The 22,396-nt window shown below is 38.3% G+C and overlaps 1 protein-coding gene across 2 annotated transcripts in view; it reads left to right on the top strand.

The window, feature by feature from the left end:
- The window catches only part of CEP192 (centrosomal protein 192), a 138,777-nt gene that overhangs the window by 87,882 nt on the left and 28,499 nt on the right, over positions 1-22,396 (top strand). For both annotated transcript variants that reach the window (XM_030336254.2, XM_030336256.2), the window contains exons 23-34: positions 3,709-3,834; positions 4,027-4,170; positions 4,292-4,355; positions 4,990-5,129; positions 5,228-5,320; positions 5,828-5,946; positions 6,884-7,060; positions 11,903-11,993; positions 12,138-12,314; positions 18,710-18,970; positions 19,216-19,331; positions 21,114-21,223. In XM_030336254.2, coding sequence (XP_030192114.1) covers positions 3,709-3,834; positions 4,027-4,170; positions 4,292-4,355; positions 4,990-5,129; positions 5,228-5,320; positions 5,828-5,946; positions 6,884-7,060; positions 11,903-11,993; positions 12,138-12,314; positions 18,710-18,970; positions 19,216-19,331; positions 21,114-21,223 — 1,618 coding nt within the window. The remainder of the gene's footprint in view (positions 1-3,708; positions 3,835-4,026; positions 4,171-4,291; positions 4,356-4,989; positions 5,130-5,227; positions 5,321-5,827; positions 5,947-6,883; positions 7,061-11,902; positions 11,994-12,137; positions 12,315-18,709; positions 18,971-19,215; positions 19,332-21,113; positions 21,224-22,396) is intronic.

Genomic DNA, 22,396 nt, shown 5'->3' on the forward strand with positions numbered 1-22,396 from the left:
GTTTCGGCTCAGGTCATGAGTTCATGGCTTCGTGGGTTGTAGCCCTGCATCAGGCTCTGCACTGGCAGTGGGGAGCCTGCTTGGGATTCTATCTTCCCGTCTCTCTGCCCCTCCCCATTTGTGCTGTCTCTGTCTCTCAATATAAATAAATAACTTAAAAAAAAATAAACATTAAAAAAAATTACTGGGGCACCCGGGTGGCTCAGTCGGTTAAGTGTCCAACTTCGGCTCAGATCATGATCTCACGGTTCACGAGTTTGAGCCCTGCGTCAGGCTCTGTGCTGACAGCTCAGAGCCTGGAGCCTGCTTCAGATTCTGTGTCTCCCTCTCTCTCTGTCCCTCCCCTGCTTACATTCTGTCTCTCTTTCTCAAAAATAAACATTTAAAAAAATTAAAAGAAAATAATTTCTATTGTTTTATGGAAATTCAGCTCTACTTGCTAGATGTGGGTGTTAGTTTGGGATGTTCTGAAAAGTCACCAGACATATTGGGTTGTTTGTTTTAAAAGCGACTAAGAAATGTAATGAGATCAGTGATTTTCCCTGGTGGTATATAAACTTTGGATGTTATATATTAACCTTTTAAATACCACTTTAAGAAAGAATACAGGAAGTGGTTACGTAGGGGACATCTTGAATATATGTGTATAGGGAAAATAACTGCCTTATGTTACATGAATGAGTGTTTCAGCTTGGAATAACTTTCAGTAACCACATCACATACGGATTTAAAAAGTGTTTTGATAGCAGTTTGGATGCACATGAAGACTAAGCTTCATGGATGCTGGAAGACAGCTTAGACAGTGTCTCTAGTGATGAAGAAGCCACCAGTGTTGACGATCTTGCCAGGGTTTGAGTACAGTTGTTTTCTGCCTAGAATACTTCTCCCACACACCACATACTCTCTCACTGTTGGTGGAATGGCAGTCCCCACCTATTCCCTCATCCCTGCACGCCCACCTCCCTTTGCCCACTTTACTTTTCTGCTTAGCATTTTTAGCATTGTCATACTAAATATTTACCTGTTTATTGTCTGATCCTCTTTGCTCCCACTAGAGTGTAAGCTCTGTGGGGGCCAGGACATGTGTCTCTTTTGTTCACTTCCAAAATAGTGCTTGGCATATAGTAAGGGCTCAAGTAATAGTTGTTTGAACTATCAATTCAAATAGAAAGTGGAAATAGCAATATTTCTAAATATATGTGGTTTCTGAAACATTGTATTACATTCGTGTGGACCAAAACCAATGACTATAGTCAGTTAGCTATTTCATCCATATCATTAAAGATTTATGTAGTAAGTCTGGCCAAGGAAGACTTTTTGATCTTGGAGAAATTGGATTGTTACGCATTTTAAAGTACATTTATAGTTTCCAAATGTTTTGGGAATGTTCCAGCAGCCTCTCCCCATTGCATGCCCCATGTTGGAGTCAGAATATGGGTTGAGGAGGGGAAGAAGGAAAGAGATTCTGTAGTTTAGCATGAGTTCAATCTATGTTAATGTTTCTTGTGTGCTTGAAAAGAATGACTCTTAGGTGAAAAGAATTTCTCTTAGGTGCAGAATTCTTTTACATGTCCTTTAGCTCTACTTTGTTACTGTCTTCTGTATCATTACTAACATTTCTGTGTGTTTAGTCTTTTTGCCTTTGAGAGAAGTTTTGTGGATTTGTCTGTTTCTCCTTATAATTCTATTGATTTTTGTCTTGGGTATTCTGAGCTCTGTTATGTGTGTTTAGACTCAAGATAATTTTATCTTCTAAGTGAAATTGTTCCTTGTTAAAGTTATAATTCTCTTGCATCTGCATTAGTTTGGAAGTTACACATTTCTGTTCCCTTCGTATTCAAATTGGTTACTGAAGTCTAAAATTAATCAGGAGCCCAAACAACACAAAAAGCTATAGTCATTTTAATGTTGATCTTTTCCTTCCGTCATATCTTTGACTACTATTTTAATCCCAAATGGTTTTAAAACCGTAACATTAAATGTTTTTTAACAGATTGCTCATGCTATTTTACTTTTTTTTTTTTTTTTTTGCTCACCATTATTTCTTGAATCTTTTGTTTTTACCTTTTTCATGGACTCTATTATCTGTATTTAAAGTGTACTTATTTTATAGTTAATTTCAGATTATTTCTAGTTCTTCAGGTGCTAATTTTTCTGCTAGCTTTGCTAGGTCTCCCTAATTACTTTATTCATGAGGTTTCTAATTTTTTTTTTAATGTTTATATTTATTTTTGAGACAGAGACAGAGCATGAGTGGGGGAGGGCAGAGAGAGAGGGAGACAGAATCTGAAGCAGGCTCCAGGCCCTGAGCTGTCAGCACAGAGCCCGATAGAGGGCTCAAACTCATGACTCGGGAGATCATGACCTGACCCAAAGTTGGACGCTCAACCGACTGAGCCACCCAGGCGCCCCAAGGTTTTTAATTTTTTAATTTACTTAAAAAATTTTTTAAATGTGAGCTCACATCATTAAGGCCGCTCTTTGCTGTAGTAATTCCATGTGTCCTGGTTTTTCAGAGTGTCCATAGAGAGCACTTTGTACAACTGCTTGGGGCATGAAGGTTGTACTGATTTTCAGCTTGGAGCTTTCATATCTAGTGTGGCATAGGCCTAGAGTTTTACTTTCTTGCAAATGATTTTCTGACACCCACCCATTGCTGGACAAGCTTCCCTGTTACCTCCTCAGACATATAAACAGGTTTTCTAGTTTCCTTTTCATAAAAGGCACTTCTTTCAATTTCTGCACTTGATTGCAGGGAGCTCAGATTCCATTCTAGCCTTGCCCTGCCCACAGCAAGCTCAGGGTCATACTTTCTGTGGTTAGGAGGGTGTTGAAGCTCAACCACCTTGGAAGTAGCTCGATCCCAGACCTTCATGGGCTACCATGGAAGTCAGTTCCCATTTGCCAGTCTGTTTTTGATTTCCCATTATATTTGGCCAGGCTGAAGAAATTTATGTGTGTGTTAAATATTATCCAGCATTTCTACATGTGTGTGTGTGAGAGGTCTGTGTTAAGTTGTTCTTAGGCACACATTTTAAACTTTTGATATGCCTATTTTGGTATCATTTTAAACATTTTTAGTTTTGGGGCGCCTGGGTGGCGCAGTCGGTTAAGTGTCCGACTTCAGCCAGGTCACGATCTCGCGGTCCGGGAGTTTGAGCCCCACGTCGGGCTCTGGGCTGATGGCTCACAGCCTGGAGCCTGTTTCCGATTCTGTGTCTCCCTCTCTCTCTGCCCCTCCCCCGTTCATGCTCTGTCTCTCTCTGTCCCAAAAATAAATAAACGTTGAAAAAAAAATTTTTTTTAGTTTTGCCCGAAATTTGGACTAAATCTGAAAATTCCAGCGTATATTTTGAAGGGAATTGAGAAGTTAAAATTATAATAATAGAGTTCATAGTAACTCATTGAAGGGAGGCTTGTATCTTTTATAAAATTGTCAGTTTGTCTTAAGATCTCACAGTCTTTTCAAAGTAGCAACAGCAAACATATTACTTTATTCTGTAGTACATTTGCATACATAGACTACATCAGAAAACGAATTTAACATTTATTTTTGTAGAAAATAGCAATTGTAAAATGGCCTGGGGATATTTAGGTAGGCTTACATTTAATGCTGACTATTTGTAACTGGAAAAAGCAGTGATATGAATGTAAGCTGTGATATTAATATATGACTTTTTATAAATTAGTCTTTTCTTTCATAATTAGGTAGAAACAGAAAAAAAAGATGTTCTTGATTTTGGTGACTTGACTTATGGAGGCTGGAAAGCTTTGCCATTAAAATTGATAAACAAGACTCATGCCACTGTGCCAATCAGACTTGTTATTAATGCTGTAAGTATTAATGTACAGTAAGAAACTTTACAGAACACATTGATTTGGAATTCTAGGTACTGCTAATATCATTCTTGGTTCATTTTTCTTATGGAAGTAAATTTTTTGGTAACGATTCGGTCAACAAATTTAACATCACATGAACATTGCACTGTTGGCTTTACTGAGACTGATTCTTCTATTTCTGAACAGAATGCCATAGCCTGGCGCTGCTTCACATTTTCCAAGGCACCCATCCATGCTTCTTTGAAAGCAGCTCCGTATGCTGACATGATTGCTCAGCTGGCAGCTCCTTCTGTGGTCAACCACATGATGCCTGCCAGTTATGACGGACAGGTAAGCTGGGTGGATTGAAGGAACTGGCTTCAAATTAAAGAGGGAGTTAAGTTTCCAAACTACTTATCTTTCATTAAGATTTACATCTTAATGCTAAATTAAATTTTATTTTATTTTACAGGATCCAGAATTTCTGATAATTTGGGTTCTTTTCCATAGTCCAAAGAAACGGATCACTTCTTCAGGTATTCATGTTTATGTTTTTTGGGGAATTGCTCTTCTCTGTAGCAAAATAAACTACAAAGTTGAGGCATGTTTCTTCCATCAGTGAATGTGAATACTTTGAGGAATTTGTGAAATATGTTATGTTGTTTTAAAAATGGGGCAGAGAGTGTGCTGTTTTGGCTCAAATCCATGTAATTGTGGTTAACCCCAGCAAGTACACTGAAAACCTTTTGGGATCTTTTTTGTACACTGATTTTATCACATCTACCAGTTGGATGTTTTCTTTCTTTTTCTCCTTTCTCCTCCACTAATTTCTATTCCTCTTCAAAGAGGAATTCTTCAAAAAATCATTTTTCTGGGGCTCCTGGGTGGTTCAGTTGGTTAAGCATCTGACTCTTGGTTGCAGCTTAGGTCATGATCTCATGGTTTGTGAGTTTAGGCCCCACATCAGGCTCTGCACTGACTGCTTGGGATTCTCTCTCTCTCTCTCTCTCTCTCTCTCTCTCTCTCTCTCTCTCAAAATAAATAAACTTAAAAAAAAATCATTTTGCTTAGGATTTCTTGGGATCCCTGAGGGCATAGTGTTGGACCACATACAACATTTAGACTTAAATAACTCTCTGGTGTCTGAACTAAAAGAATGAGCTTTTGTAGAGATTTTAGGCTCAGCAGAAGAGTTCTTGGCAAGAGTCGATATAGAAGTTGATAGCCCAAACCCTACCCCAGTCATTAAAAGTATTGGTCTTCAAGCAAGAACAGGAATAGCTAGGATACATGCTCCAAAAGACTTACAGGTACCCTAAACTCTTTTCTTTGCCATGATTTTATGTTCAGGTTGATTTCATTCTAATTGTGACATTATTTAAGATGTTGGTTTTACTCCATTCTCTAGACTATGCACCTGTTTGCCAGTTTGGCTTCCTCAGCAAAGCAGCACTTACCTTTGAAAAATGCAGGGAATATTGATGTTTACTTAGATATCAAGGTAAGAATTTGTGTGAGAGCGCTATGACATAGTATTTCCTTAGTCTGTGAGACTCTGAGTATCTTCTGACATTGTGAACATGGCTGAGCTGCCCCAGAGATCAAACAGAGTGCTTAAAATCTGAGGATTATACCAGTAGGAAATAGATGATAGGACACTTTAACATCTGATGTTTTATATGTAAGAACCAAGTTCTAGATTAATTCCTGAAAAATGTGTATGTTATCCTGTGGATAGGTGGAATTGGAGGAGAGTGATCATATATGTAGACATTTCTGAGAGGTGTGGATGAGTAAGAGGGTGTTAGTGATAGGAAATAGGAATGGGAGTTTAACTTTTTTGTGGAAAGAGAAAGTGCCCTTTCCAAGAGAATAAGACAAAGTGGGATAGTGACAGACAAGGCAGAAGGGAAAAATAACCTGTCAGAGTAAATGAAAAATGAGAGTAACTGAGTAAAAGCCACGTTTGCATAAGTCAGTATTTAGTTATAATTGTATAAATATTTAGATCCCAGACCAAGGAAGTCACTTTTCAGTGGATCCAGAGAATCTATTCCTTAAACCTGGAGAAGAACATGAAGTTATAGTTACATTTACTCCAAAGGATCCCAAAGCCTGTGAGGAAAGGTAATATAAAATTATTTATACTGACCAGTTTTTACTCTTCTCTGAAAATAGCCACTTATTTAGATGTGCTTCATTCCACAGTCTGAATGATCTAGGACATGTTTCGTCTCATCTGATAGATAGTATAGCTCTGTTTAACTTCTGTTAGCCTCAGATTTTCTTCTTTTTGTGTACTAAAACTCTCCTTTTAAACCAATTGACTAGAAATTAAGAAATGACTATTTTTAAATATATTCTGACAAAAGTAAGTAATAAAATGTCAATCTTGATGTTTCTCATTAACTTTCTCTCTCTCTCCAAGGAAACCGTCACCAGTTGTTGGTAGTTTAAGATGCTTCCCCCTGCTCCCACACCCCCTCCCCCATTTCTCCAGGCTTATGACTTTTTGGCACCTAAATCATAAGTGAATATTACCTGATAGTGGTCGGAGCATCATTGTCATTAGTATTTGAATTTGCTTGGTAAACAGAGCTTAGAAGCACACACTGCTGAGACACATGTGCCCTGTGCCCTGTCCCCTGCCTGGGTTATGGAATGCCTTAGTGTGCTCAGTCTGCTACTGTGGCCTTTCAGAGAAGAGCTGCCCTGCACAAATGTGAACACTTGTGCCTGGAACAGCTGCCCCCAACTTCATTGAGTTACCTCCCCAACTTCATTGAGTTACCTCTTTCATCTGGGAAGCTTTCCTCAACTGTTCTCAAACTCCTCATAAATAGTCGGTAGTATTCCTGTGGCCCTGTGAACTTCCCTTGTCCCATTGTGTAGATGGTATTGTGACAGTCTTTCCTTGTCGATATTCCTCTGGAATATAAGCTGTAAGTGTGGGAATGTCATTGTATCCTCAGCACCCAGTTCAGTCTCTTGGACAAAGGAAGCCTGTGGGAAATAGTTGCCAATAGAATTGTGGACATTCAACTTAGATGGTTTTCTTTGTTAGGATCTTGAAAATATTCGTGCAGCCATTTGGACCACAGTATGAAGTGATGTTAAAAGGTGAAGTAGTTTCTTCAGGAAATAAACCTCTAATACCTGGATCTTGCTGCTCAGATGCTCCATCAATTTTGTCCAACAAGCAGTTTCTGGCCTGGGGGGGTGTCCCTCTTGGTAGAATACAGTAAGTATGCATGTAGCAGCTCCTGAGCACAAAGATTCTGCTGTCATCACCTAGCATTGTTTTCCACTCTGATAATTATGACCATGTTAATATTTTTAAAGTTGAAATAAAGTTGTCTTATGTTCCGTAATCTTCCTATTATGAATTCCAATGTTTTAATTAAAATTTTCACCTCTGGGGCACCTGGGTGGCTTGGTCAGTTGGGCATCCGACTTCGGCCTTGCGGTTTGTGGGTTTGAACCTTGTGTCGGGCTCTGTGCTAACAGCTCAGAGCCTGGAGCCTGCTTCGGATTCTGTGCCTCCTCCTCTCTCTGCTCATGCTCTGTCTGTCTGTGTCTTTCAATAATAAATAAACGTTAAAAAAAAAGTGTTTTTTTTTAAATTTCACCTCTGCAATCCAAAAAAAAAATAGGTATCAATTTTCTTAAGCTCTTTGTTGGATTCTCTGCTGATTATCAGATTTAGGCACTTAAGAGTTTCTTTGTTCCTTCTCTGGAAAGCCCTATGGAAAGGTAGGAAGAAAAAATAATCAGAGACCTTGCATTCTGCTTCAGGAGTTTACAAAGTAGTAGAATGTGAATGCTTTGTACCATAAAGAGTACAAGGGGTCTCTAATAGAGCAGATCTGTTCTGTCATAGTTTAATGTGAATTATATCTTGAATCTTATTTTTATATGCACTTTGATTATACATTATGAATATGAACTTTGAGTTAATTGGCATATAATAAATAGTATAGTAATATTTTTCCTTTCATAAGCTTAGCAACATAGCTAAATACTTCTAATTAATAACCTAGGCAATTATTAAAGCTCAGTGTTTCTTCTTCCATATTTTGCATTTTTGTGTTTGACCTAAATGTTTTACCCACACATTTCTATGGTACCTGAGAGATAAGAAACTTCTGGCTGAATCTGTACTATAGGTGTGAAGAATTACTTTTTAAAATTATAGTTTTGTTAGTGCAAAAAAGATCTAATTGAGCTTCCTTACTTTATAGAGTTCATACATCTGCTTAACCATCCATGTAGTCAGTCATATGTACCTTGTCTTGTTGCAAAGGCAGCTTTCAAAAAGATACAGTAAGGTAAAAACTTGAGGGCCGACTGCTGTGGGATGATGAGATATGGTAATCATAAAGGTCGTGCCCGAAGGCTCACCTGCAGAAGGCTCACGCTTTGCACTCACCTTGATGTGGGTCTTATGCTTGGTTCTGACTCTAACCCCATCATCCTGAGATAAGTCACAGTGTTCAGAGGTTAAGAACGAACCAGTTACTGTGTGAAAGAGGATAGCTGTTCCTGCTGTAGACTTTAGACAGATGTTTCTTCCAGGGGTCCTTTCAAAGAGAAATCCATACAGCATGCTAAGTCTCAAAGTAAAACTACTTCATAGTAAATACTCCCATCAGGATGCTCCCTCTTTGAGGTGCTTCATTCAGGTCTGGATGTGTCACACCTGAAGACCCAGCTGAAGATGTTTTCTGGGTGCTGAGGCAGGTGGTGGCTTGAATGAGACAGCTTAGGCACCTAGAAGAATGGTGGGCTGCATGTTCTTTAGGGAGCTCTCAGTAAAGATTCTCTCAGCTAGACTTTTGAAAAGTCCTGATTGGCAGGGAGTGTGAGGTATTGTGCCCTTTTCAGTAGCTCCTGTGTTGTTGGTTATGTCATCTGGTTTTTGCAGACAGCCGAGATGGAATACACGTTGAAAGGAAGGGCGGAACAAGGGCATGTGCCTGTATGGAAGAATTTTCTGGTTCTATATGGTTGAATCTGGACAGTGTATACCAGACTTTTCCTCAAAACATTAGTGGTCTGCTCCACTACACATACAAATAGTGATTTGAGACTTTGAAGTTCTGTGCCATGGAATGTGGTCAAAATAACATAGCTGTTCAGCTCAGCCATCAATGTCTAAGGTAAAAGGAAGATCACTTTCCAATATGCCCTAGCAGTCATAGTCATTATTACAGTGCAGACTCTGGCAAGCGTCAGCTACTGAGTGTTCCTGTTGATACACCGCTTATTCTATAACTGCTCTTTCCTTTAAGACAAAGGCAGAAGAGAGCTCAGTAAGGGCCATCAGCATCCTTGTGTTGTTCCTGACAGAATTCCCTGTCTTGTGATAAAATTTGCAACAGATGATTAATAGAGTAGAGATGGCTGCTCTTAAAATCTAGCTGTTCCAGATGCCATAACATCTTGAAATCTTAGAGCTCATCTGAAACAAAATTAATGTGTGTTAAACTTTTTTTTTAATCAGAAATTAGTTAAGTTGAAAATGGGGGCACTATCTTGTGCGTGCTTTTGGACTTTCAGTGGCATTTTTCCCTGGCCCTCGCCTAAGTGAAAGGCATTCAGGCCATCCTCCTTTATTTCTTGCTTCACTTCTTCATGGAGATTCATGGAGTGCCTTCTGATCCAACAGATCTAAGTGTAAGCCCCATGCCAGTACAGGGAAGTGACCTGAAAACTGTTCTATCCCTGTTTATGGTTGGTTAGATATCTTAACTCAGCCTGGAGGAGCTCGCCACTTCTGTGAGAACGACCTTAGTCTGTGGATGCTGTGACACATGATGTCTCGAAGTGGACTTGTTGAAAGCAATAGATCCGTAGGTACCATGCTAATGTATGTACAGTATTTAGCACAGCGCCTGCCTAGGGAAACGATGGACTTCTGTTTCTGTAGTCCCCTTACTTCCATTGTAGTGTCCTACATAGATGATTTTTCCCACCCCAAATATCTCCTGCTACTCCTTTATAAGGATGTTGCAGCATGGTTAATGATACAGAGGTGTATTGTCTGCTTAGAAAGAGATCGTCCTATTTTCTCTCCCTAAGAAATGTCCTAGGAGGCAGTCAGAGGCTGTGACCCAGTGGGTGCTAGGAGAGGACCCAGAAACAGAGGGCAAGGGGATGCTGGTGTTCTTTTGATGTGGTACCTGCCTGCTGCCTGCCTTTGTGGAAGAAGGTGCTTGTTGCAAAAGGGAGATTTGAAGTGAGCTCTTCTTCCAGAGGAAAGAGGAAACAATTCATATATAATTTCAGGGAGAGTGTTCTCATTGAGTCATTGATTTTGCCTCAGTTACAGATAGAAATGATAGTTAATAAATTATATTTTCTAAGGGTAAAGTGGTCCAAAGTGGTATTTCATTCCAGATTGATGTTTTTTTAATTTTTGAAGTTCTACATTTTTCCATATATTCATTCATTTATTCTGATTTCTCTCTCATAAGTCTGCACATGTACTTTGGCTATTTGTTGGTTAGGATTTAGTATTTTTTAATTATTATTTTGTGTGGACTGTATATAATAAAGGTGTTAACCCTTTTTACTTTGTATAGTTCTTTTTTGAAACTAGAAACTGAGCCCCCCTCCCTCTACTTGATTACTACTTGCAAATGATAGCTACATTTCCTTAAAAATAGATAAAAATAAAAGGTTTTAAAGATTTTTTGTTGTTGCTAGGTTTTTCCCAGTGTTCTTTGAATGGTTTCCTCAGGTCTTAGATTTAAATTTTTAAAATATAGTTATTTATTTATTTTGAGAGAGAGAGCGCGTGCACGTGCATGAGCAGGGGAGGGGCAGAAAGAGGGAGAATCCCAAGCAGGCTCCACACTGTCAGCACAGAGCCTGATGCAGAGCTTGAATTTATGAACCGTAACATCATGACCTGAACTGAAATCAGGAGTTGGCTGCTTAACTGCCTGAGCCACCCAGGCATCCCTAAAAATTGTTTTAATGTTTACTTATTTATTTTTAGAGAGATACTGAGCACGCAAGCAGTGGAGGGGCAGAGAGAGAGGGAAAGAGAGAATCCCCTGTAGTACTGGGCTCCATCTCACGAATCATGAGATCATGACCTGAGCCGAAACCAGGGGTCAGATGCTTAACCAACTGAGCCACCCAAGCACCCCTGTAGGTCTTAGATTTTATTCTGAGGTTGAGCTCAGCAGCCTTTCCCCTTCATCCCAAGGTAGACAAGACATAGGCCACAGTTTAAATAATTTAACTGCCAATCTTCAAAATTTGAGTAAAATGGGGATGTACTCGTGTTCTCTGTTCTCCAATGAAGAGAAGATTTGTATATTTTCACAGATTAAAGGATTTTTTTTTTACCACCAGCTAGCTAGTATTCTTAAGTCTATTCTACTTGCATATTGTAACTTTTTATTTATTTTTATTTTTTTGCATATTGTAACTTTTTAAAAATATGGTTAATTCAATATAGTGTTTAAATAACTAGTTTGTGCAAATGAGGCTCTTAGAGTAAAAAATCCAAGCAATGTGCCTGAGAGTGGTATTGACTTAGAAACTTAATTTGTTATCTGGCTTTTTGTTGTTTTATAAGACAGGTAAGACTTTATATGTATATGTATATACATATACGTATATATGCATATGCATATATACACACACATATACACATACTATATAGTATAAATAATGAAGTGTATACTATATATGCATATATATATATATGCATATATACACACACATATACACATACTATATAGTATAAATAATGAAGTGTATACTATATATATATATATATATATATATATGTATAGTATAAATAATGAAGTTGGCTAGGGAGCTATAATAGGAGAGCATTTAAACCAAAAACTTGCTCTGACACGGTGAGTCTTGAATGTATGTTTTCAGAAATGGAGGAATGTGTGTTTTCAGGACTGTGGAGACACCTTTGCAGGCTACTAATAAAGTGGCATATGCAATCCAGTCCATCTCTAAACATTGCAGTTAGTTTTAATTGATTTTGTTTTCATGGTTGTAGCAACATCCATGGAGTAAAACCACATTTATAATGTGTTCTTGTTTCTAGGCTTCAGAAGCTAGCTTTAAGAAATAATTGTACATCTACAACCCAGCATCTGCGACTGCTCATTAGAGGACAAGACCAGGACTGCTTTCAGGTTTGTAGTGTGCATGATGCTATTTCATGTTCTTTCAAAGCACTTACATGTGCAGACCATTATGTGTGCTTCATCTTTGAAGCTTTGGTTTGGTGGTAGTTTTGTCTTGCTTTTTTGTATGTAATGATTGTTTTTAAATTGTAGCTTCAGCACACTTTTGGTTCAGAAGAGCGACTGACCAGTAACTGTGAGATTAGAATGCGTCCAAAGGAAGACATTTACATCTCTGTGTTATTTGCTCCTACTCGATTATCTTGTATGTTGGCTAAACTAGAAATTAAACAACTGGGAATTCGATCACAACCAGGCATTAAGTTCACGGTAAGATGATTTTATTGCTTTTTGTCCTCCCATGGAGTTTCTGACATGTTGTAAATATTTGTTTAATATTGGTAATTATATATCCTCTGCTTTTTATAAGTCAAAATAGGGGATTGCCCCGCTTTACAAACAAGTTAGGGAGTAATTATGTACTTTGTACAAGTCTCATGTGATAAAAATAGCTTCCATAGTATTCTATAGGAAACATTCTCTTCTCACACCTTTAAGTTTCATTTCAGTTTGAGAATTTTGAAATGTACCCAGTTTTACAGGAACACATTTTTTTGGTAAATCTGGATCAAACTGTTTAAGATACTGACTTTCCAAGTAAATTGTATTCTTTCAATTCAGCAAAATACCTATTGATACCATTTACTAGATTCTGTTCCAGAACTAGTGCTAAAGACAGGAGCTTTTATTTTATTTATTTGTTTAATTTTCAGTTAGTTTACAGTGCAATATTGATTTTAGGAGTAGAATTCAGTGATTCATCACTTACATACAACACCCAGTGCTCGTCACACCCATTTTGCCCATTTCCCACCCACCTCCCTCCATCAACCCGTAGTTTATTCTCTATCATTAAGAGTCTCTCGTGTTTTGTTTCCCTCTCTTCTGACAAGAGCTTTTATAGTTTTGTTTCTTCCCAATGTAATTTTTAAAAAGTATTTCAACTCATTTCTTTAGATATATTTAGAGCAGTAAGAGATAAAGGTCGTAAATCATTGAAAAAAGGAGAGGACAGGGTCGTCAGATGAACCCCAAGCTCCATAAAAGTGCACACCTTAAATCTTCACAGTTTTGGCTGTAATCCCACAGTCTGGGGACTAAAACTTTGGTCCATTTTCTAGAATCAGAGGGAATGTGATGAATTGCAAGATTAAAAATACCTAAACGTTTTTTTTTTTTTTTCCAACGTTTATTTATTTTTGGAACAGAGAGAGACAGAGCATGAACGGGGGAGGGGCAGAGAGAGAGGGAGACACAGAATCGGAAACAGGCTCCAGGCTCTGAGCCATCAGCCCAGAGCCCGACGCGGGGCTCGAACTCCCGGACCGCGAGATCGTGACCTGGCTGAAGTCGGACGCTTAACCGACTGCGCCACCCAGGCGCCCCCTAAACGTTTTTTTTTAAACAATAGATATTTATGGCAAATCTAGCTTTTTTTTGATGCTGAAACTTGACATATTCTCTGTGGAGCTCTTTACTTGCCCACCACAATTTTGTGGTGGACAAAATTGTTTAAACATGTAAGTGATTGGGCGCCTTGCTGGCTCAGTCAGTAGAGCATGCAACTCCGGATCTCAGGGTTATGAGTTTTAGCCCCATGTTTTCAGGGTAGATTTTATTTAATTTAAAAAAAAAAAAAGAGATATAAGTGGTCATCTTTAGGAAAGAACATCCTTATATGTGAACCCAGGACACAATGCCAGAGTACCACATATCCTGATGATCTGGCTTCAAGTTAGAATCAAATGGTTTGGGGCGCCTGGGTGGCGCAGTCGGTTAAGCGTCCGACTTCAGCCAGGTCACGATCTCGCAGTCCGTGAGTTCGAGCCCCGCGTCGGGCTCTGGGCTGATGGCTCAGAGCCTGGAGCCTGTTTCCGATTCTGTGTCTCCCTCTCTCTCTGCCCCTCCCCCGTTCATGCTCTGTCTCTCTCTGTCCCAAAAATAAATAAACGTTGAAAAAAAAAATTAAAAAAAAAAAAAAAAAGAATCAAATGGTTTGTGGAGAAGACTAAATGGGCTATATCTTTCAGAGTATCCTGAACCTATTTCTTTTTTTTTTTTTTTTTTGAGAGAGTGTACGCACTTGCGCATGAGTGGGGGAGGGGCAGAATCCCAAGCAGGCTCTGCACTGCCAGTGGGGCTTGAACCCATAAACTGCAAGATCAAGAGTTGGACGCTTAACCAATGAGCCACCCAGGTGTCACCTTTTTTTAAAAAAAAAAAGTGTTTACTTATTTTGAGATAGATGGGCAGAAAGAGAGGGAGAGAGAATCCAAAGCAGGCTCTGTGATGCCAGAGCAGAGCCTGCCTTGGGGCTCAAACCCACAAACCATGAGGTCCTGACCTGAGCTGAAATCAAGAGGTGGACACTTAACTGACTAAACCACCCAGGCGCCCCTATCCTGAATATATTTCGATTAGTTTCAGGTTTACTAGCCAAGATGTTAAGGTTATTCTTAAGTAAGAATTTCTGGAGAGCTAGTAATTCCCTGGTGGTTTACGGCAAGACCATTTGATTTGATAGTCACCAGAAGAAGTTCAAGCTGACCTTAAGACAAAGTAGGATCCTAGTGGGAGTCCTGCCTATGTAGATGCCACTTGTCCTCTCAGAGGTGGGCTGAACGGGGACCAGAAGTGCACAGATATGGCCTTTATCTCACAGGAAGACTTTGCCTACTAGCACCGATGTACATTTGTGGAGATAAGGAGCCTGGCACAGTGGTGGAAGAGCACTTAACTCTAGTGATGAGAGACTGGGAACAGCCACTGTTCTTCACACTCACCCTGGATCAGTCTCTACTCAACTTGTGCTTCACTCACTTACTGTCCTGGTTTGGTTCTGAGAAGCAAGTGAAATTATGCTTTGTGTACTATATAGTACGGTGGGACTGCAATAAAATATATATTTATTGCATTCTGAGTATATGCCAGGCATTACTCTCTCTCTCTCTTTTTTTTTTTTTAACATTTATTTATTTTTGAAATAGAGAGGGGGACATAGCACGAGCAGGGGGAAGGGCAGAGAGAGAGGGAGACACAGAATCCAAAGCAGGCTCCAGGCTCCAAGCTCTCAGCACAAAGCCCAAGGTGGGGCTCAAACTCCTGGACCACAAGATCATGACCTGAATTGAAGTCGATCACTTAACAGACTGAGCTACCCAGGTGCCCCTGCCAAGCACTACTCTTAATCATCACCACACGAATTACCATACTTTATCTTCAAAACGACTGTCTGTCATACCATTCTTCATTTTACACATACGGAAACAGACCTAGAGAGATACTTGCCATGGTCATGTTTCTTACATGGCAGTAAATCATCCAGGATGGGTTCAAATTCAGACTACTTGACTACAAAGCCTGTTTTTATCTATTGTGCAGATTCTAGGTGTGCATTCTGCCTCTGTTTTCCAGTCCTGTAGAGCAGCAGTTGTCAACCAGAGGCTGTTTTACCCTCCAGGGGACTCTTGGCAATACTAGACACATTTTTGGTTGTCATTACTGGGGGTGGGAAAAGGGTGCTACTGGCATCTAGTGGGTAGAAGCCAGGGATGCAGCTGAACTCCCTGCAAGGCAAAGGACAGCCCCCACCACAAGGTATGATGTAGCTCAAGACATTGTAGTGCTGAGGTTAAGAAACCCTGCTCTAGAACAGTAGTTTTTCCTCTTGAATCTTTGGATCTGTTAGCATTGGTCAGATAAAATTTTATTTCATCATTCTTTTTCTTTACCTTTTACTCAGCAGTTCTTTGTGATTCTTTAGGCTTGGAAAATACAGGAAGAATATTTATATTGAGTGTGTTCAAAAGCTAACTTTTTCCCTGTTTTCTAGTTTCATATATAAAGTTTACTTGCAAATTTCTGTGGGAAGAGAAATTAGAAACACTTTTGGCTTTTGAAACTACCAAGAGTTCACTCTGAGTGAGGAGGGATTTGTTTTGAAACTACCAGGAGTTTACTCTGAATGAGGAGGAATTTGTAGGAGCTTCACATCTGAAGCACTAATCCAGGGGCACCTGGGTGGCTCAGTCAGTTGAGCATCTGACTTTGGCTCAGGTCTTGATCTCACCATTCATGAGTTTGAGCCCCACATCAGGCTGTGTGCTGACAGCTTAGAGCCTGGAGCCTGCTTTGGATTCTGTGTCTCCCTCTCTCTCTGCCCCTGCCCCACTCTATCTCTCAAAAAAACACAAAAAACAAAAAACAAAACATTGACAATGCAAGCTGGTGCAGTCACTCTGGAAAACAGTATGGAGGTTCCTCAAAAAGCTAAAAATAGAACTACCCTACGACCCAGCAATTGCACTAGTAGGCATTTATCCATGGGATACAGGTGTGCTGTTTTGAAGGGACACATGCTTCCCTGTTTATAGCATGTTTATAGCAGCACTCTCAACAATAGCCAAAGTATGGAAAGAGCCCAAATGTCCATCGATGGATGAACGGATAAAGATATGGTATATATATACAATGGAGTATTACTTGGCAATCAAAAAGAATGAAATCTTGCCATTTGCAACTACGTGGATGGAACTGGAGGATATTATGCTAAGTGAAATTAGTCAGAGAAAGACAAAAATCATACGACTTCACTCGTATGAGGACTTTAAGAGACAAAACAGATGAACATAAGGGAAGGGAAACAAAAATAATATAAAAACAGGGAGGGGGGACAAAACAGAAGAGACTCATAAATAAGGAGAACAAACTGAGGGTTACTGGAGGGGTTGTGGAAGGGGGGATGGGCTAAATGGGTAAGGGGCATTAAGGAATCTACTCCTGAAATCGTTGTTTCACTATATGCTAACTAATTTGGATGTAAATTTTTTAAAAAATTAAAATGTGAGCTAAAAAAACATTAAAAATTAAAAAAATTAAATACTACTAATCTGTACTCATTTTGGCAAGCCAGTACCAATTGATGAGGTCCCTAAATTTAATTTTTCAAAACGTTATTTTAAGTGCATAATACAACTCAAAATAAGCTATTGATGTTTTCAAGTTTGCAAGGTATTCTTTGGAACGTATTTTATTTTATTTTATTATGTTTTTTGAGAGAGAGAGAGAGAGAGAGGAGGGCACAACTGAGCAAGGGGCAGAGAGAGAGAGAGAGAGAATGAGAATCCCAGGATGGGGTGGGGGCGGGGAGAGAGAGAGAGAGAGAGAGAGAGAGAGAGAGAAAGAGAAAGAGAGAGAAAGAGAAAGAGAGAGAAAGAGAAAGAGAGAGAAAGAGAAAAGTGGGACTTTTTCGAAGCAGGGCTCGAGCTCACCCGAAGCAGGGCTTATGCTTACCCGAAGTGGGACTCTAACTCACGAATTGTGAGATCATGACCTCAGCCGAAGTCAGATGCTTAATGACTGAGTGATCCAGGTGCCCTAGAACTATTTTAATAATTGGAAATGATAGGTCATTTTTAAAGGAGTGCATTTTTAAAAGGTATGGGAAGTTTGTTTTCCAGCAGCATACCTGTTTTCCTACATTTTTATTTATAGACTTTATTCTGTGAATCCTTATTTCCTGGTAGTGCTAAGCCCTGTGGAAGCAGCCTGGCTTAGAGACAGCACCAGTTGGCACCTAAAGCCTGCCTCCATTCTGCACCCCAGCTACCAGGGGGGTCTGTCCTCTTGAGAATTGTTTGAGTTCTTGGCTTCTGTTTGGTCCCTTTGGCACACTTCTTTCTCACTCTGGTAGACCAAAGGCTAACAGGATTATAGAACAATAGATTTTTTTCACCAACACATTTCATTTTCAAAATTGAGAATTGCTGGGAAGTTGGAAGAATTATATGGTGAGCTTTCACCCTACCACTTAGATTCCACAATTAAATGTTTTGCTATATTTATGTTATCACATATCTAACCATCCATCAATTCATCTCTTTTTGTAATGCATTTCAAAGTAAATTATAAACATTATGTTCCACCCTAAACACTTGTTTTTTGTTTTTTGTTTTTTGTTTTTGAATGTTACTTTTGACAGAGAGAGACAGGGTGAGCAGGGGAGGGACAGAGAGAGAGAGAGAAAGGGAGACACAGAATCCAAAGAAGGGCCCAGACTGTCAGCACAAAGCCTGACATGGGGCTCTAACGCACAAACTGTGAGATCATAACCTGAGCTGAAGTTGGATGCTTAACCAACTGAGCCACTCAGGTGCTCCCACCTTAAACACTTCTTAAACAAGTTTATTTATACTTATCTTTTATTCCTTTATTATCTAAGCTTGGCTTTTATAACAATGAAATAATTTAGCATATTGGAAGGTAAATAATTTTGCAACTCTTTGTTTTTCTCCTAAGAGAAGTTCTTCAGTATCATGCGGGGCTGGAAGTGGGGTAACTACCAACCAAAGTACACAAAGAGTAATAATTTTTTTTTAATGTTTATTTATTTAGTTTTGAGAGAGAGCATGATCAGGGGAGGGGCAGAGAGAGAGAGGGAGAGAGAGAATTTTCACACTGTCAGCACAGAGCCCAACTCAGGGCTTGAACTCTTGAACTATGAGAAATCAAGAGTTGGACACTTAACCGACTGAGCCACCCAGGTGCCCCAAGAATAATAATTTTAATTGTATTAAATTGGTATGGGTTTTCTTTTCTGGTTTTAATTTAATCTTCTTTTTACTTACATAAAAATAATTTTGGATTTATATATTTTCTCCTTTTAGATACCTTTGTCTGGATATGGAGGAACAAGTAATCTTATTTTGGAAGATGTTAAAAAGTTATCTGACAGTTACATGGTAACAGTGAATGACTTAATACCTGGAAAAGAAAGTAGAATTGTTTTTTCTGTTCATAACACTGGCTCTCGGGCAGCTTTTGTTAAAGCAGTAGGTTTTAAGGATTCTCAGAAAAAAATTTTGCTGGATCCTAAAGTATTAAGGATTTTTCCAGATAAATTTGTGCTCAAGGAAAAAACACAAGAAGTAAGTATGAGTCTGTGCACAAAAAATAGGAATTCATTTTTAGGTTAAGTTAATAATTATGTATTTTATGAATAAAAATTAATAGTCGAAAGTAATAAGGAATGGAAGTACTTACCTTTTCAGAAATGCTATCATATACATCCATGTCTGTTGACTGTTTAGGTTCATATGATAGTTAATTCAGAATGAAGTGACTTAAGAAAAATATTTAATATTTACTCCTGATTTGTTTTTCTTGGCATCAGGATGTTACTATAATATATAATCCTTCAGACAGAGAGAACAGTTCTACAACTATAACAGAACTGTCAACTGTATACTTCTTTGGTGGCGATGAAATCTCAAGGCAGCAGTATCGAAGGTAAGTTACTTATATTAGATCATGTTGGGAACTATTCAGTAGAAATAATGAAGGCTTAAAAATGGTTTGGGACTTGAAATTTATAGAACATGCTCAGCTACTTCTTAGTGGACCGGTAGATGAAAAATCTTGGTAAAATTTGTGTGGCTGACAGTCCACCACATTGTGAGGAAAGAAATGCCTGTAGGAAACCCATCTGCTGTGTTTGCAGTGTGCATTCTTTACTAGGCATACCTATTGTGCCCCTTCTCTTTTATGCAAATAGGCACCTTAGTCTTCATAACAGGACAATCTTCCTAATGATGGTACGTCAAGTTTAGAAAAGATTTAAGAACTACTGAAAAAATATATTGTATATAAACACACCTGACTTATTTGTAGTATTTCTGGGAATGTTGTGAATTATTGGAAAGGATCAAGTTGTGTTTAGAAGTGTGTAGGATGTTAAAACACATGCTAGCTTAAAACATGTGCTTCTAGAAAATTTGGTACCTCTAAATATAACTTAATATACAGAAATGTCAAATTTAGACATTTAGATTTAGATGTTATTTAAACATAGGTAACATTCTTGTATGTTGAATTCAGAATTCTTGTGTTATAAAAATCTTCTTCCTAGCCTAGAGGACTGAATATAAAACGAAGCTCACGATATTTCATCTGTCAGTAGGAAATCATTAGCTCTCAGTGGGGGAGGGGTATATGCATATACCAATATTTCCTTCTTCCAACCCTTTGTGCTCTGCTATGTTCTATTTTGGTATGTAATTTAGGAAATTGTTTTATTTTTAATCTGTTGAGGATTATTGGAATGTTAAAAACGAGATTTGAGGGGCTCCTGGGTGGCTCAGTCGGTTGGGCATCCGACTTCGGCTCAGGTCATGATCTTGCAGTCCGTGAGTTAGAGCCCCGCGTCCGGCTCTGTGCTGACAGCTCAGAGCCTGGAGCCTGTTTCGGATTCTGTGTTTCTCTCTCTCTCTGACCCTTCCCCGTTCATGCTCTGTCTCTCTCTGTCTCAAAAATAAATAAATGTTAAAAAAAAATTAAAAAAAAAAAAAAGAGATTTGAGTGATATGTTGCTACATGATGTTAGAATAGACCCAAGATCTCAACTTTGAACCTGCTTTTGTTTGTCAAGTAAGTATTTTAGATACAGAAACTGACATTTGGAGAAATTAGATTACTGGGTATTGGTTTTTATTTTTCCCTTTTTCTCTACTGGGATATAACAATCAGCATATTGTTTTAGAACCCCTCTTTGCTGCATGTGTACAGCATATAATTTCTTTTGTTTGTGAACATCACAGTATTACAGAGAAATTTACATTTCAATTCTCTCACCTCAGAGATTCTCTAGAAGAGGCCAGGTAAATATAGTTACATGGTAATTTAAATGTCCCTCTCTCATGTACTTAAATCATGTTCTTGGCCTATTCTTTTGGTTTTTTTCTGAGACAGATTTCTAACTATGATCAAATTCTTACGAATAATGAAAATGTAAGACCTGAAGATAATCTAATTTTACTCTTCTTTCTACTCTTACAGTAGGGAGTTCTCATTTTGATGTTAATATTTAACTGAAATTGATGACTGCACTGCCATGTATAACTTTTAAGGGAACGTCCAAAACAGATTTTCTTTTAAAAATTACTTATATTAGGATTTAAGACATGAGATCTATATACTAATGAATCATTCATGCTGTTTGTGAGATTTGCCAAATACACTAATGAAAATTGAATTTTTGTAAAATAGTTTTTGAGTAAAAATCTCTGTTGGCAGAGCCCTATTGCACAAACCAGGGATTATAGAACAAATACTTCCAGAACATAGTGTGCTGCAGAACATTGATTTTGCTGAAACATTTCAGGATGAGTTACAAGTAACTGAAGGTAAGAATTTCATCATGACCCAAAAGATTTATCTAGGTCCAGTGATGTAATATAAGGAGAAAGAGTATTAGTTTAGATTGTGGAGTTAGGCTGAGTTTGAGCCACAATTCTGCTGTATGGCTTTCGATGTTACGTAAATTCAGTTTCCTTATTTGTAAAATGAGAGTAATAATATCTGTCTTCTCATGCATACAGAATTGTTGTGAAGATGAAATGAGAGAGCTTTGCTATATAAATGTTAGATGTTATGAATAATCTTATGACACCTACTTTATGGGTAGACTTGTAAACAGGAGAATGAATGGTCATTATTAAATCCAGAGTAATTACTATTTAAGATTTAATCATTGGAAAAACTTGAACTCATTTTGAGATTTGTGCCGGCTATGCAGTTTATGGAGGATGTGATGGTGGCAAAATCAATCAATCAGTCAATCAATCAATCCAAAATAGACAGCGGTGGAATAGCTCCAACCTAGATATTTAGCTCTATTTGAGCTGAACCATTCAAGCATCTAATAGTGTTTTTATTACTGATACAAAAAACATGTCTTGACACATACAAATTATGTGAAAATGGACAGATTTTTACCACAGTGTTGTTTATAATAGCAAGAAGTAACCTAAATGTCCAAGAATAAGGCATCGATTATGTAATAGAAAATGTTGATGCTATTAAAATAATGACATGATTTTATATTAAAGACATGAGAATGTCTTATTATTTTCTTTTAAAATAACTTAATTATTTTAAAGTTGCATAATAAGGGCTTATTATGGTAAAAATAATTTAATGTGTCTATATACAGCTTCACAGGTAAAATCGCAGGATTTAGACACCAGATATTACCAGTGGTTATGTTCTGGTAGTAGAATTTCAGGTGGTCATGTTTTTTTTCCTTCATTTTTGTTTTCTAGGGTTTTTGTTTTTTTTTTTAAGTTTATTTTGAGAGACAGAGAAAGGAAAAAAGAAGGCAGGTGAGGGGCAGAGAGAAGGAGCCCCATGTTGAGCCCCAACATGGGTCTCAAACTCACAAACTGTGAGATCATGACCTGAGCCGAAATCAAGAATTGGACACTTAACTGACTGAGCCAACCAGGCACTCCTGTTTTCTAGGGTTTTTTTAATGGTAAAGTATATATTGCTTCTAAATTATGAAATGGTAAAAGGAT

Source organism: Lynx canadensis, chromosome D3 (genome assembly GCF_007474595.2).
Source record: "Lynx canadensis isolate LIC74 chromosome D3, mLynCan4.pri.v2, whole genome shotgun sequence".
In the NCBI taxonomy this organism is placed as follows: domain Eukaryota; kingdom Metazoa; phylum Chordata; class Mammalia; order Carnivora; family Felidae; genus Lynx; species Lynx canadensis.